The 16,592-nt window shown below is 41.2% G+C and overlaps 2 protein-coding genes across 5 annotated transcripts in view; one reads left to right on the top strand and one right to left on the bottom strand.

Annotated features, from left to right (window-relative positions):
- dus3l (dihydrouridine synthase 3-like (S. cerevisiae)) overlaps positions 1–298 on the top strand; it is a 12,454-nt gene extending 12,156 nt beyond the window's left edge. For all 3 annotated transcript variants that reach the window (XM_048203406.1, XM_048203404.1, XM_048203405.1), the window contains exon 15: positions 1–298. This exon is cut by the window's left edge and continues 128 nt beyond it. The gene's annotated coding sequence lies outside the window, so the exon portion shown is untranslated.
- An 80-nt stretch (positions 299–378) lies between these two features.
- Positions 379–16,592, bottom strand: part of LOC125276002 (semaphorin-6D-like) — a 30,176-nt gene continuing 13,962 nt past the window's right edge. For both annotated transcript variants that reach the window (XM_048203395.1, XM_048203396.1), the window contains exons 5-18: positions 16,044–16,100; positions 15,529–15,630; positions 15,345–15,435; positions 9,597–9,722; positions 9,396–9,484; positions 9,062–9,279; positions 8,862–8,993; positions 5,929–6,084; positions 5,618–5,791; positions 5,402–5,530; positions 5,164–5,241; positions 5,009–5,067; positions 3,722–3,775; positions 379–3,196 (exon numbers count right to left, since the gene is read on the bottom strand). In XM_048203395.1, the coding sequence (XP_048059352.1) occupies positions 2,235–3,196; positions 3,722–3,775; positions 5,009–5,067; positions 5,164–5,241; positions 5,402–5,530; positions 5,618–5,791; positions 5,929–6,084; positions 8,862–8,993; positions 9,062–9,279; positions 9,396–9,484; positions 9,597–9,722; positions 15,345–15,435; positions 15,529–15,630; positions 16,044–16,100 (2,427 nt within the window). In that variant the 3' untranslated portion in view covers positions 379–2,234. The remainder of the gene's footprint in view (positions 3,197–3,721; positions 3,776–5,008; positions 5,068–5,163; positions 5,242–5,401; positions 5,531–5,617; positions 5,792–5,928; positions 6,085–8,861; positions 8,994–9,061; positions 9,280–9,395; positions 9,485–9,596; positions 9,723–15,344; positions 15,436–15,528; positions 15,631–16,043; positions 16,101–16,592) is intronic.

Raw genomic sequence — 16,592 nt, 5'->3', positions numbered from 1 at the left:
ATTTTATTTATATCTAGTTTGATCATGATTTATGAAGCTGAAGTTGTTCATATTCAGGTTGGATTTATTTTAGATGTATTAAAGATGTTGAAGACTGAAGAGGTGTGTGTGTGTGTTGGATATTAATGCAGCATGTTTTATAATTAAAGCAGAACTGATCAATAGAATAAATCTTGAAGTGTTAATCACGGCCTTCAGATCGACGCTAATGAATCACACTCATCTTCTCTGGTTCTGTATTGAGCTGAAAACATCATCTTTGATGACACGAAAGAGAATAAAGTCAAATACTCACTAATGACTGCAGTTCATATTTAATCACCGTCGCTCCAGGGATCTGAAGAGATCATGTGATCTAGTGAAACACACGTTAGCATGTCTTAGCAATGTTTCTTTTATTAAGTGCATAGCAAGTGTTTATCATCATTAATGATCAGCGAGTTTGTTCAGATGACACACAATAACCTGAGAAGTTCACAAATTCACACTCATCTCTCAGAATATCTTATTAAACAAGTACACAAAAAATATACTGTGACAATGCACCAATCACGGCCTCTGCTGATCAGGTGGGCGGAGCTACTGTCAGAGCGGAGGGGTGTGTCACACACAGAAATGCATGGCGGCTGGTATACAAACATGAAATCATTGTGTCTTACAGCGTACAGAAGTGGATTGAACTCTGACCTGTGATTCTGTGCCTTGAAAGACGAGCAGAGGCTCTAAACGTCACAGATCTCGGCTGAAAACCAATCATGCACTGCAAAAAACTCTGTTCTTCCTCTGTCTCGTTTTCCTGTGCAAATATCTAAACATTTACTGGAGAAGCAGAATGACTGACGATATGAAGTCTTGTGTTCTGAAATATTCATAAAAATAAAGAGTTTGTGTATTTTGGACTCTCATTTAGGTGGTTTTGCATCAAAACGAATCTAAAAGAGTAAAGCCTTCAGAATGTCCTATAGTGTGAGAGCACAGCATTTATTATTCAAGCATGACATCACATCCTGTCGCTCATATCTGCTGAAAATAGTTACTTTTGAAAATATTCCAAAAGCACCTGTGTTTTCTGATCAAAGAAGTGTGTTTTTGCAAGCAAAATGAAAACCAGCTGATCGACGGCCACTGAGAGTCCAGGAGACGTCCCTTAGAGAGGGAAGGGGTTATGGGTTAGTGTCAGCACCATGACCTCTGACCTCAGCTCTCTCACAAACATCATGTAAGGCACAAATGAATCCAAACACAGTATCATTAATTCCTCAGCCTTAATAATGTCAGTCTGATGTGATGCTTGTGAGATATCGGTGGGTTCAATCCGGCTCGTGTTGTTCTCCGGGTCACATGGTGCTCTCGAGTCTCACTGCGACAACTGCATTATTTTATCCCATTTTCTGAGCTGGAGTCATGTTCAGAAGAGCATACTGTTCATACTACTGCAGTATGTTTACTGGACACAGTGTGTAAATGAATACTAACATGGAATACTGTATCCCACAATGCAATTCACTTGACGTTCAAGAAACGAGTCAGTATTACTGTTTCCATCGTCCTGAAGTCATTGAGTTTTTTGAATGTGTCTTTGGTTAAATGCCTGTAAAGTCTGTTGTGAACAATCTTAAGATATTCTCACGTTTTATTCTACAATATATAAAATGAATCATTAATTTCCACCCGTTCGTGATTTTTAAGCTTTCAAAAATGATGTTTGCTTCCGAGTGGCATTAAACGGGAAGATGGGACATTAAACAGGTAAACTCATCTCACTAGCTGCTTTCAAAGACTCGATGTGTTTATAATCGTGCTCTTGAAACTCATTCTCAAAATTCAAAGTTTCCAACTTGACGATTTTAACTAAAGACTGAACGAGTTGTTGAAGCTTAATGGTGGTGATGTTGAAGTCATGTGACCGTGTTTGAAGCTTTTTGCTTCTGCTGATTGTATTCAGCCTTCAAAGTTAATAAAGGTTGTGTTCATTTGTGAAAATGATCATGAAGAAAACACGTAAAAATCAAATTTTTCTTGGTCACAGATCTTATTTTCTGCAAAAATCCCAAAAACAATTAAAAAATCCCATTTGTTGAGCTTTTAAAATGGTTTTAAAATGCAAAATGGTGGTTTTATCTGAAATCATGTTTGATATGTACTGTGCAGTAATCAGTATGCTTGTATTCAATTCCAAACTTTCCTCTAGTCGTACTTTGCCGAGTGAAGACAGCAGCTCTCGGGGTCAGAGGTCAGTAGTTGTGTCTGCCGTGCGTGGCAGCAGAGGGCAGGTGTAGCGTTTTGGCGGGAATGTTTATGGGTTTAGGCGGGATCTGCGGTTTGAGCGACGCCGTGCGTCTGATGATGGCCGCCCTCTGGAGGTGAGGAGGCTCGCTGTAGCTGTGCTGTCGCGTCAGACACGAGCCGCCCGCGAGGAGCGGCCTGTGTGTCTCGTAGATGTTGGCCGACTGCAGCGACTTCTGGTTGAAAGTGTGCTGGCGGGCCGTTGTGACCCCGTTGCCCATTTTGATAAGGACTTTGCGCTGTGATTGGCCTGTGATGGCGTCCGGTCGCTCGAGAAGCGTTTGCAGTGGAATCTGTTGAAGTGTTGTGGTTTCAGGCGTCTCTTTTAGGCAACTGTAATATGATGTTGGCATCATATACGACCCTGGAATGGTGACATCACGTCCTTCCTGATGCTGGATGTGTTCGAGTATGTCGTCGCTGTGGTTTTCTGAAGGAGTGTGATTGCTAGAAAGTGTCTGATTTGTTGGAAACAGCTGCAGGGTGGAGTTGTGGGTGTGGCTTCTCTCCCATTGGCTGTTCACAGTCTTTAAGTTCTTGATTGGCAGCTCGGGAGTGGAATCCGGGGTGGGCAGCGTCGAGACCAACTCTTCCTCCACAGCTGCGTGTGGATTAACGGGCGGCTGCCGGCAGGGCGGGCCGGAGCTGTAGATCTGGGAGGACGTGACGTCGTTCTTGTCCGGGTTGGCGTCCAGCAGGCGGTTGAGCTTGGCGAGGCTGTTGAGCGAGAGCGCGTGAGGAAGTGCCGCCTCGGGCTCTTGTGCTCGCTGGGATCTCTGACTGCAGTAGCACGACACCAGCAGACCCGACACGATGGCACCCAACATGAACGCCACCAGCACACACGCGCCCAGAAGAGTGTAGTGATAGCCGCCGCTCAGACTCGCCGCATCAGGAAGCTGCTTCACTCCTACAGAGACAGACACATTCATTTTATCTTTCAATGTCATTGATTTACTGTTTTCTTTTGTTCTTTCTTATGTCAAGAAAGGCCTTCTGAAGCAAAGTGATGCGCTTCTGTAAGAAAAATATCCATATTTAACAAGTTATAAAGTAATATAACTATCTTAAAATCAGCATAATCTCCATCTTGTCTTAAATCACCAAAGGTAAGATGTTTAATGAATTTATTGTGTTGTTGTTTCAAATATGTTTCGAGCATTACAATATAACACTAGCTACACATAATACATTTTACTATTACTAGAGATGTGAACGACTACACTGAAGAGACACAAACGATCAATAATGATTAAACAATGATTGGTCAAATTTGGAAAAAGTTCGTTTTTTCAGAAGAAGGTTTTATCAGATTTAGCTCACATCTAGGTACAAATTTGTCTCCAAAATATGGTTAAGTCGGTACAAACACAGACAGCACTGAACCTCACACACTAATAATCAGACACAAGATCATAATGTGTGTCACACTGACCAGAGACTGAATCCACGGCTGAGCTCACATCACTTCCTGCTGCTGACATCACATCTGAGCACATGTAAATATAGAAGAGATTAGAATTAGTTTCAATTAGTATTAGAACAGTTAGTATTATGACAGTGATGGATGTGCAAACCGTGACCTTTATATATTATATAATCATATATATATATTTTGCTACATTGTACAACACAATTCCAGAATATTCCAGCTTCTGCACTGAACATGTTACATTCAATTCCTCTAGTTTATTAACATTTCCTTTTAGATGGAGATTTTAATGAGAAACTTTAATCAAACATCAGTCCCTCAATGATTTACAAACAGCAAAATTCTCACAAATACTCCCTAGAACAATATTTACATTTACCCTACCAGTCAAAAGTTTGGAAACATTACTATTTTTAATGTTTTTGAACAAAGTCTCTTCTGCTCATTAAGGCTGCATTTATTTCATAATAAATACAGAAAAAACAATAATATTGTGAAATATTATTACAATTTAAAATTATGGTTTTCTATTTTAATATACTTTAAAATATAATTTATTCCTGTGATCAAAGCTGAATTTTCAGCATCATTACTCCAGTCTTCAGTGTCACATGATCCTTCAGAAATCATTCTGATATGATGATTTATGATCAATGTTGGAAACAGTTGTGCTGATTAATATTATTTTATAACCTGTGATACTTTTTCAGGATTCTCTGATGAATAAAAAGTTAAAAAGAACAGCATTTATTCAAAATATAAATCTTTTCTAACAATATAAATCTTTACTATCACTTTTTATCAATTTAACACATCCGTGCTGAATAAAAGTATTAATTTCTTTCAAAAAAAAAAAAAATGACTGACCCCAAACTTTTGAACGGAAGTGTATATTGTTACAAAAGATTTCAAAAGTATCACAGGTTATAAAATAATATTAAGCAGCACAACTGTTTCCAACATTGATAATAAATCATCATATCAGAATGATTTCTGAAGGATCATGTGACACTGAAGACTGGAGTAATGATGCTGAAAATTCAGCTTTGATCACTGGATATAAATTATATTTTAAAGTATATTAAAATAGAAAACCATATAATATTTCACAATATTATTGTTTTTTCTGTATTTATTATGAAATAAATGCAGGCTTAATGAGCATAAGAGACTTTGTTCAAAAACATTAAAAATAGTAATGTTTCCAAACTTTTGACTGGTAGTGCATGTGACATTAAAATATGACACAACTGAAGCATCACTGCTGTAACGCGTCACAGACTCACTTACCAGTGCATGTGTCAAATAAACGTGATTGGTCACCATCGATGTCCTGCTCAAAACCTGCCCTGCTCATCACAAAAACACAGACAGATAGTTTAGTTTGGGCTCCATGTGATATGACCAATCCGTGATCATGCAACAGGAAGTGATGTCACTCTTACTTAAATCCTGGAGCCACGTCAGCGCAGCGTCCCGTCCGCAGCCAGATGCAGTATGGGTCATGTGTGTAGAGACAGTGGCTGTGGAGGAACAGAGTGATAAAAGACACAATCTTCACTGGTTACAGAGTCTCTGCAGGTTTTATCAAGGTAAATCTAGTATTTTAGTGTAATTTTCATTCGTTACATATTCACCATGAAGTAAGCACAGGTAATTTAACCCCATGTGACCTGGTCTCACCTCTTGCAGGTGGCGTGTCGAGTGCAGCGGCTGAGAGGAACTCTGATGATGCAGCTGGAAAACGCCACATAGAGAGCGTGATGCTCCTTGTCCAGCTCCAGACCCAACACCCTGCGCTCACCGCTGCACCTGCAACACGATGTTCGGGTTCACATCAGTACGACAGGAAACAAAGTCATGTTGATCTACAAACAGAAGTGTAATTCAGACACTCACTGCGTGGGGTTGAACACATCGATGTCCTCCAGTAGTCTGGATCCATGAGAGCTGTTGCCTTGAATGCTGGTCAGAACCTTCAGAACCCGTCCGTCCTCAGAGCCCAGAAACACAACGGTGCGGTTCTTATGAGGCCCGGCCGCCGTATCCACAACAATCTGAGTCAGTTTATACCTGCACAATACAAGCTCATGAGCGTGATGACAGAATCACATGGTCAGTGTGTGTGTGAGATTGTGAGTGTGTGTGTGTGTGTGTGTGTGTGTATGTGTGTGTGTGTGTGAGATTGTGAGTGTGTGTGTGTGTAGTACCTGCTGGCGGTGTTGGTGATCAGTGGTTGGCTGTTGACTGACGGCACAGACTCGTCCATCAGTGGGTGTGTCTTAATGAATGTCAGCACAGAGTCTGGGAAGTGAACAGAGGACGAGAACGAGGACGCCGAACCTTCACCTGCACACGAACCTGGACTGAACACACACACACACACACACACACACACACACACACAGACCAGTGTTACTTTACTATCATTGATACAGATTATTTTGTTTTATATTTTCTGTTTTCATTTTAATATTAGTTAAAATGTTACTTTGTGTGTGTTTTTAGTCATTTTTATCAGTTTTTTAATAGGGCTGGGTAAAAAATATTGATTTCTCGATTTTAATTGATTCTCGTTTTTACGAACCAATATCAATTCTTAACACTCTGAGGTCTAAAAACGCGCCGGCGCGTTTTGCAGGTTTTTTTTCACATTGCAGCAAAACAGACTTAAAATACTCTGTCATTTTTTGTCATAGAAACATAAGTAATACATCAATTGAAACTATAGAATATCTCCTTTTATTTGTATACACTCAGAGTAAAAACAAAATGTTGTGCTTTTTGTAAAATAAAGAAAACTAACATGATGCGTGATCTCTCATCTCCTCTGAACGAAGTCCAATCTGATAGTTCTCAGAAAATGAACTGTAACTTAGTGAATACTAATCACAAAAAATTCATACTTATGTCTAACAAAACGTTGAAATGTCAGGTTTTAAATCGTGCAAGTCAAATCGAAAACAAACATTCTGTGTTTATGTAATCTGTATGAAAAGAGAGCCATGTCAGAAGTCCGTGATTCAGCTCATTACCCACTAATGCGGCCACACCCACGGAGCCAGCGCTATTCACAGGCAAATTCAGAGACAACACATGCATTCATCATCTCAATCGTGTATTTATTGCCTTGAAAATTGTTTATCTGGATGAAAAAGCCATGGTTAGCGATCTCTGGAAGACATTCAGTAAATTCCTGTTTGTTTTCTTCTATTGATAAGTTTTAAGTGAGTTTTTGTTTCTTTAGCGCCCTCCGGCTGTAGTATGAATTGGTAAACACCATTCATGGAATATCGTCTTCTTCTTAGGTGAATTTGTGGACTAAAATGCACAGAGCGCCCTCCGGCTGCAGTATGAATTGCAAACACCAGCGCTCATAGAGATAACAATGAATATTAAATAAAAAATAACTCCTCTGTATAGAAAATTGACATAAACATATGAGAATCCTATATTTCTCCAAATGTGCATGCTTTTAAACTAAAAGCCTATATTCAGACTCTTTGCATCACAGAAATACATTATATTTTAAAGTATAATATAAAACCATTATTTTATATTGTAATAAATTTTTCTGTATGTTTCATATACCATGATGAGCTTGAGACATCACAGAAGTTTTTTTTCACAGCCTACCTGACTGAAATGCCTCATTAATATGCAAGTCTTTTCAGGTCATTACTATTCAATTCTTTTGTCTTCACAGGTGAGAATGAGCCATTATTCATGGAGATTCACGCCTCCTCGCATACCGTGTTTCTTGGCAAAAAGTGTCTTACAAAAACTAAATCAGTATATTGTTATAAATGAAAGAGTAGTCAGCATAATTTTTACATAATTTTGAAGCAAAAACTCTAGTCTACAACCTTCAATACCCAAAAGTCTTGTGAACACAGATTTAATATACTTTTATTGGCCTTATATCAGTGACTTAAGTTTTTTGTTTTTTCAGTAACCACGCATAAACGTTATTCCTTCAAAAACACAAACATGTACACACATGTTCCTCACATATTATGGTAGCCTAGTTTGTGCTGAATACAGTGTAATGACACTTGTGTCATTAATATGTTTATGAACAACTGAAAAAAGCACAAATGTCAGGGCATGTCAAAACTTCTCCAGGCCCCAAATCAGCCTCAGACTCCAGAGGGTTAAATCCCAGGAATCGATTAGTCTAGTCTGTTTTCAGTTGATGAATGAGCAGAATATGTAGCGCCTCCCATCCAATAAATCGCAATAATCTTTGTTACTTTTGATATGAAGCAAAGTCTCAGATTTCAAATGACGTCCATCTTATTATGAGATTCAATAAATAGCGTTTTGGTGCTGTTTAATGTGGCGTGACAGATCGCTTTAGCGCCTCAGTTAAAGAGAAGCATGTGACCATCCTCTCCTCCGCTTTAATACCAGTTACAGCGCGAAATAAACATGAACATCTGAAGGTATGTTAAAATATACAGTACAACTTACTGTAATCTGTATCATGTCTCGTGTAATCGCTCAATCAGTGCAATAAAACAGCTTGTGAACAATGTCACGTGACGTCACATTTACCTCAGAAAAACATATTCAGTGACCATAAACTCATTAGTCAGCTAGAAAAGTGACTCTAGAAAGCAACATTCTGATAAATATAGCTATGCACCGTTACATATTCATTATAATGTTCTTCAATATTTAATGCATGTTTGAATAAATCAGATATGATAGCCGCGATTTAAATGTTTATATTTAAAAAAAAACAAAAACAAATTGGAGTAGAAATATGATTATGTAATTCTAAACTTTATTTATAATAAAAACAGTGTAATTTAAGTGTTTGTATATAAATAAGTTAATTTAACCTTCAATATTATTATAGTAGTACCAGGTGACTCCCATGTGTAGTTTACAGCATTAGTGGAGAGATTTTTTTACTGTAACTGCAATGGAATTAAATGCATGTGAATAGTAATCGAATCAAATTGTGAAAATTGTGTCAATACCCAGCCCTATTTTTTAAAATGCCTATGTTTTGAATATGTCTGCAAAATGCTTTTTCTTAATTTTTCCCTTTTGATTTTGGGAAATCTGTTTCCGACAGGTTTAGTGAGGTTCTCCCTGTTTTTTGAAAGTGAGCTCATCATCACAAACATCTCACCGTGGTTTGGGCACGTGTTCCTCAGGCACTGACGTCCACATCGAATCGCTGTTCTTCTGCTCTTTAAACTTCCCATTAAAAACCCGCTCGATGTCATCCAGATAAAACCCACAGACGGCTGAACCGGGAATGCTGAGACACACAGACAGAGTTAACAGACATACGGTGTTTCTGTGAGTGTGTGTTGTGAGTGTGTGTACCTGTTGGTCTGTGTGGTGAAGACTCCGACCACAGCGGGCCGCTGGTTGATCTGAAGCACGTTGGTGACGGACTGCAGCACGTCGAAGTAGAAGAACGTGTCTCCAGGAACTGAGCAGTTCAGCCGCGCCTTCAGAAACGACGTCCAGTAGCGATCCAGCACACGCGTGGAGCCGCCGCTGTCGTTCTTACACACGCGAGCCACTCGTGAGTACACCACCTACGCCAACGAGGAAGAGAAACGAGGAGAATGACTAACAGGAACACTTCAACTGTTTTTATACAGTATGCTTCTGTTTGGATCTCATTTCATAACAGCACAGACTCATGATTTACCTTCCCAGCGGCGGTGTGCTCCACTGCAATCTCACTGAAGAAGAAATACACATAGTTGCCGTATTCTACAGCATGCAGGAAGTGAGGTTCTGCAGAGACAAATAAAGCTGAAAACGGTGCGTCTGACTCTCCTCAACAACACACATGATCTGAGGAATCATTCATGTTCATGTAAACATCTTGATGAAGTTAAAGCAGCACCTCTCAGCCATTTGGAGTCGTATTTGACCGTACGCAGGACGGGCCGCCCCTCTCCTCCTAAACTCCTGTAGATCACCGCGTCACTCGCCTGGAAGTCTGTCACTGTGGCCGAATAGAAATGACCGCCTGAAATAGAAACGTACATGAAGTGAAGAGACTCAAACGCAGGTCTCTGGTTAAAATGTGAGACTGCCAATCAAAAGCAATTTAATCAATCAATCACAGGCAGGTGATCGGCTACAGAAAAAAACATTCAATATGACTATACAATAAATAAATAATCAAAATACTGGTTCCCTTTCAAGGGAACTCGCGCTGCGTAGTCGCTATGGGAATGCCTCTGCGTGATGTCGTCATGAAGCACGTATGAAATCTGTCCAATCAGGTGACGGAACATCATAGGCGGGTGATGTCACTGACCAGGAACTATAAAGCCAGCCCAAACACACTCACACTCAGCTTCTGTGTCTTCAGCAAGCGCTACGTGTGATCTTGTCTGTCTTATTTATTGTTGTCTGTCTACCATCTTTCAGGTGAAAGTTATTATGGTGAGTGAACAGCAGGAGTTTAGGAAGTGTGTGCACGCTTGCCCTCGTTTCATTACGGGTGGGGACACACACAACCTTTGTGTTGTTTGTTTGGGAGCGCAGCACGCTCAGGCAGCTCTCGAAGGGGCTGCCTGCGAGCATTGTGAACAGTTCCTGCTGAGAACGCTGCGCTCAGCCCTCACCTGCTGGATCCATTGTGTCAATTCGGAGGCAGGATGCACGCGTTGCGGTTTCTTCCTTTCCAGTTGACACTGTCACATTTATGCTTACTCGCGCTGTCGCCAAGCTCAATATCGATTGGCCAGCCGAGAAGCAAGAGCAGCAATCCCGCAGTAAGCTTGATGAACGCTTCCTACCATCAAGGGCTGCTCAACCTCCACGTCGGGCGCTACCGTTTTGTGTCGAGATCGTGGAAGAGACCGGTATCTCCCCGTGTTTTCACCACTCAGACCTCCACTTACAGTAACGTGGCTGGAATGAGAAAACACAGGTATGGGGCGATGCCAAGAGCGGAAGAGACGCTTGCGAGCCATCTCTCTCCGCAGGCGGCGTCGTCCCTCAAAGCCCCGATGTTGCCCACTAAGCCACTGAAAACTACCTCAGCGTTAGTGGGCAAAGCATACTCGGCAACAGGTCAGGCAGCTGCATGCTTGCACACTATGGCTATCATCCAAGCATACCAGGCTGACCTGCTGAAGGATTTGGGCCATAGTGATGAAGTGGGGGCGGAGTTCATCCAGGAACTCCGTAAGTCGGCAGATTTAGCCCTCCGTGCCACTAAAGAGACGGCCAAGTCCATCAGCCGCTCCATGGCAGCTCTAGTGGCAATGGAGCGCCATCTGTGGCTGAATCTGTCCGACATTAAGGACAAAGAAAAGTCCTTTCTCCTGGATGCCCCACTTAATCCTTCTGGCCTCTTTGGTGACGCTATCACCATGGTCACTGAGAGGTTTCAGGAGGCGAGGAAGCAGGCTGCTGGCGCAGGAGCAGCCGAAGCCAAGTACGAGCTCCTCGCACAGTCACAGGCAACACCAGAAGCAGAGCGTTGCTACCCGTACTCCCCCTCCGAGGAGTTGGGAGCCGGAGCGGCGCTCTCAGCCGAAGCTCCCTAAGGGCAAGACAGACTTGAGGGCTGTCATTGCTGCTAAAAGGGCTTCGGCAAAGAAATCCTGACGCCAAAAGTGTCAGGATCCTGAGGATGCTCCCCTCCGGAGACAAACGGTGTTCACCTCTTCCATCGGTGCCTGTGAATCTTCGGCGTGAAAATCGGTGCCTGTGAAAATTCAGAGCAGGCTATGGTGATGGCACAAGAAGTAGAGACTCTCTTGCGAAAGGAGGCTATAGAAAGGGTTCCTCCTCCCAGCAGGGAGTCAGGATTTTACAGCCACTATTTCATTGTGCCAAAGAAAGACGGAGGGTTGCGTCCAATTTTAGATCTTCGTCAGCTGAACAAAACAGTAGCGAAGCTCAAGTTCAAGATGCTGACAGTAAAACATATCGTGTCACAAATCAGGTCCGAGGACTGGTTTGTCACGATAGATCTTTAATGGACGCATACTTTCATGTATCAATCCTTCCGCAACACAGGAAGTTCCTAAGGTTTGCTTTCGGGGGCGAAGCATACCAATACAGGGTTCTTCCCTTCGGCCTAGCATTATCACCTCGAACCTTCACGAAATGTGTAGACGCGGCACTGGTGCCCTTGCGTATGCAGGGCATCCGCATACTGCATTACATAGACGATTGGTTGATTCTGGCCCAATCGGAGCAGATGGCGGTTCAACATCGAGATGTTGTTCTCGCTCACATGAGAAGGTTGGGGTTGAGACTAAACGCAAAGAAAAGTGTGCTTTCTCCAGCTCAGAGAACCACTTATCTAGGCGTGGTATGGGATTCGGTGATCACGTGGGCCCATTTATCTCCGGCGCGCATGACATCAATTCTGTCGAATGTCTCACACATAAAGCTAGGCCAGTCACTCACTGTCAAACAGTTTCAGAGACTGTTAGGTCTTATGGCAGCAGCGTCCAACGTGATACCTTTTGGCCTGCTGAACATGAGACCACTGCAGTGGTGGCTCAAAACCAAGGGGTTCTCACCGAGGGGAATTTATTTCATATGATCAAAGTCACGCGGCGATGCCTACGTGCTCTGAACATATGGAAGAAACCTTGGTTTCTGTCCCAAGGACAGGTGTTGGGTGTCATCAGTCATCAAGTCACTCTAATGACAGATGCATCCCTCACGGGCTGGGGGGCGATCATCAGTGTTCGCTCGACCCAGGGTCTGTGGCAGGACCATCATCTCTCTTGACACATAAATTGCTTAGAAATGATGGCGGTATTTCTAGCCTTGAAATACTTCCTCCCAGACTTCAGGGATCAACATGTGTTAGTTCGATCAGATTGCGCTGCTCCCGGGAATTCTGGAGAGAGTACGCCGGGACGGGGCCCGTCTACTATTAATAGCCCCGTTCTGGCCCGCCCGAGTATGGTTTTCGGACCTGATGTCCCTTCTCGACGGGTCTCCGATGGAGATTCCGATCAGGAGGGACCTTCTCTCTCAGGCGGGCAGTCTGATTTTGCACCCCCACCCGGAGTCATGGATGCTGTGGGAGTGACCTCTGAGAGGGCACAGCTCATAGATTCCGGTCTCTCAACTGAGGTGAGAGGTGAGACCATACTCCAGTCCAGAGCTCCCTCCACGAGGAAACTATACGCTTTGAAGTGGAGATTATTCACTTCCTGGTGTGAGAATCGTCAGTGGGATCCTGTTAACTGCCGGTCAGCGCAGTTCTGGATTTCCTGCAAGAAAGATTCTCTTCAGGGTTATCCCCCTCTACACTAAAGGTGCACGTGGCGGCCTTAGCTGCTTACCATACTCCTATCAGTGGAGTCTCTTTGGGGAGACACCCACATATAACTCGTTTCCTTCGTGGCACTTTGAGGCTCAGACCTGCTGTATGCACGAGAGTACCGGCTTGGGATTTAGCCGTTGTATTACAGGGCCTGTCTATGGCACCCTTCGAGCCTCTCAAAGAGGTACCAGAAAAATTTCTAACACTTAAAACAGTTCCTGTTTAAAAAGTGTTCCTTTTAACCATTTTGTCTCTCAAAAGAATTGGAGACATTCAAGCCCTGTCGGTTTCTCCATCGTGCTTAGAATTTGCGCCTGGGAATGTGAAAGCATTTTTACATCCCAGGATAGGGTATATCCCTAAGGTCCTCACTAATCCTGTGAGACCTATTGTACTGCAGGCATTCTGTCCGCCTCCATTTGTTTCATTGGACCACAAAAACTTAATCTGCTGTGCCCAGTACATGCACTGGATGCATATGTCCACAGAGCTGCCATGTGGAGAAAATGTGATCAACTATTTGTGTGTTTTGGAGCACCAAGAAAAGGTCTACCTGCATCCAAGCAGAGAATGAGCAAGTGGGTGGTTGAGGCCATCTCACTTGCTTATGAGTCAACTGGACAGCCTTCACCATTGGCTGCTCATTCCACGAGGAGTATGGCTGCCTCTAAGGCTTTTATATCTGGGGTTTCCCTATCTGACATTTGTAATGCAGCAGGATGGTCATCACCACATACGTTCATGAGGTTCTATGAACTAGACCTCGGCTCCACTCCAGGGGCACAAGTGTTTCTGTAATGTGTGCACCCCGGCTTCATACGTACGGTCATTTGCTCATATGCCGGAAGTTGGTATTGTCGTTCCCATAGCAACTACGCAGCGCGAGTTCCCTTGAAAGGGAACGTCTCGGTTATGTATATAACCTTAGTTCCCTGAATATGGAACGAGACGGTGCGATTCCGTGCCATACTCCCAGCATGCCCGTAAGCGACTTGCTTTAGTATTTCAGAAGCTGAATGTGAGTGTGTTTGGGCTGGCTTTATAGTTCCTGGTCAGTGACGTCACCCGCCTATGACGTTCCGCCACCTGATTGGACAGATTTCATACGTGCTTCATGACGACATCACGCAGAGGCGTTCCCATAGCGACTACGCAGCGTCTCGTTCCCTATTCAGGGAACTAAGGTTATATACATAACCGAGACCTTTTGTTGTTTTATTTAAATTGTAAAAATTAAGCGAATTGATAAAGAAATATATTACAATTTAATGTAAAATAAACTGTTTTATTAAATCTATTTAATTTTTATTATTAATAATAATACTACAAATAATCAAAATATTGCTTTAATGCATTATTTCAAATATAAAAATAAATATTACAACAATCAACTAAAATATTACTATTTAATGTCAAATAAAATGTATTATTAAACGCATTTCATTTTATTATTAATAATAATAATTAAATATTGTTTTAATCTATTATTTATATTGTAAAAAATAAATCAATAAAAAATATAAATATTTAGTGTAAATTAAAAAGTTTTTACATTTCATTTATTATTATTATGAATCAAAACACTGTTTTTATGTAATATTTAAATTGTAAAAATTAAAACAAATCAATAAAGAAATATATTACTATTTAATGTCAAATAAAATGTATTATTAAATGTATTTCATTTTATCATTAATAATAATAATTAAAATATTGTTTTAATGTATTATTTATATTGTAAAAAATTTAACAAATCAATAAAAAATATATTAATATTTAGTGTAAATTAAAATGTTTTTACATTTATTATTATGAATCAAAACACTGTTTTTATGTAATATTTAAATTGTAAAAATGAAAATAAATCAATACAGAAATATATTACTATTTAATGTCAAATAAAATGTTATTTCTTTTTCTTTTTTATTAATAATAGTAATCAAAACGTATTATTTATATTGTAAAAATAAACTAATCAAAGAAATATATTACTATTTAGTGTCAATTAAAATGTCTTATTACATGTATTTCATTTCATTTACAAATAAATGTGAATTGAATTTTTATAATTTTACAGAACAACAGTAAAATTTTAATATTGTTATAATTTTTTTTTGCTTCAGATAATAAAACATAGCATTTATTGTGAATCGAGCTGCTCCAAAACACACCACACACTGAATTTTTTTTTATTTAATCAATTAATGTAGGTCATACTTCTGTGGTCAGAAAATACGAGAATCACAAACTGTGGAGCTTTGGAAAAACCCAAATGATTTGGACGCCTGTATTGCTGAGCACCCGATCGGATATGAATGTAGTGTGTGTGTTTCAGCAGCTCACCTGCAAACACTCCTACGTTGGACTGGCGAGACTCAAATGGACATCGGGCCTGACCCAACAGCTCCTGACCGACCTGCTCCAGCGAACTCAACTGACCACAAACCATCACAACAACAGGGTGAGCATTAAAACATCTGTCCATGAGATGGCGCTGATTACAAGCAGCTGAAATCAGGGAACTCACTCTGTAGTTTCGGCAGGCGGGGTTCAGAGCGTTGGTTCCACACGCAAACAGAGTCTCGTCGTTACGAGGCACAAGAACTTTGATGTAATTATAACATTCATCCTGAAAGCAGACAGAAGATGATTTAAAGTCAAACACACAAGAGTCCGTTTACACCTGCCGTTAGCATCCGTCTATATGGACAGAAGCAAATGTTTTGTGATCCGTTCACTTGTTGACATAGATGAAATCCAAATACAAGTGGTCACAGGAAACACATAACGAGATTAATGTTAACATAAGGTGTAAACAGAGCAAAACACGGCAGACACAGTCCCAACATGAGCTTCTCTGAGTGAAAAACATCTGTTAAACGTCTCTGAAGGTTTGTGGTCCAACACAAAATAAATTCAGTGGCTCTTCTGGCTGTGTGGCTTCGTCAGCTGACACTTTCCCAGCAGAGACACATCTTTAGTCCAGCTGTGTGTCCTATCACTCTTCATCTGATCTCAGATCTGCTCTAATGAGACACTCACGCTGTTTCTTCCTCGCACGGCACACTTCGACACGTCTGTAGATCTCCACGTCAGAATCTGAAAGAACAGATTACTGTCAGACCTCACGTATGAAGCTTACACCTGTGTGTGTGTGTGTGTGTGTGTGTGTGTGTGTGTGTGTGTGTGTGTGTGTGTGTGTGTGTGTGTGTGTGCGTGTGTGTGCGTGTGTGTTAGGGCTGGACAATAATTCAATATCAATATATATCGCGATATAATTTTTTCCGATAACGGTAATATGATTTTTAAACACATTTCCGGTATTTCGATATATACATTACAACATTTCTCACTGACTTGAGGCGCAGCCGTTAGAAAGAGCAGAACGCGATTGGCTATTTGCGTGATGACGTACACCACAGAGACACGCAGCCATCAGCCAGTGCTCAGCGTATCTGTTGGTTAATATGGTTTGTTTAAATAGTTTGTTTTTCCATCCAACATGGAAAACAGACAGACAGAGTCAGATAATGTATGTTTCAGTCGATGGATGCGCAAAACGTTACAACAACGATAATCAAAAAGCGTGGA

This window comes from Megalobrama amblycephala, linkage group LG9 (assembly GCF_018812025.1).
Source record: "Megalobrama amblycephala isolate DHTTF-2021 linkage group LG9, ASM1881202v1, whole genome shotgun sequence".
In the NCBI taxonomy this organism is placed as follows: domain Eukaryota; kingdom Metazoa; phylum Chordata; class Actinopteri; order Cypriniformes; family Xenocyprididae; genus Megalobrama; species Megalobrama amblycephala.
The sequence above is the reverse complement of the archived record's forward strand: the minus strand, read 5'-3'. Positions and strand labels throughout refer to the sequence as shown.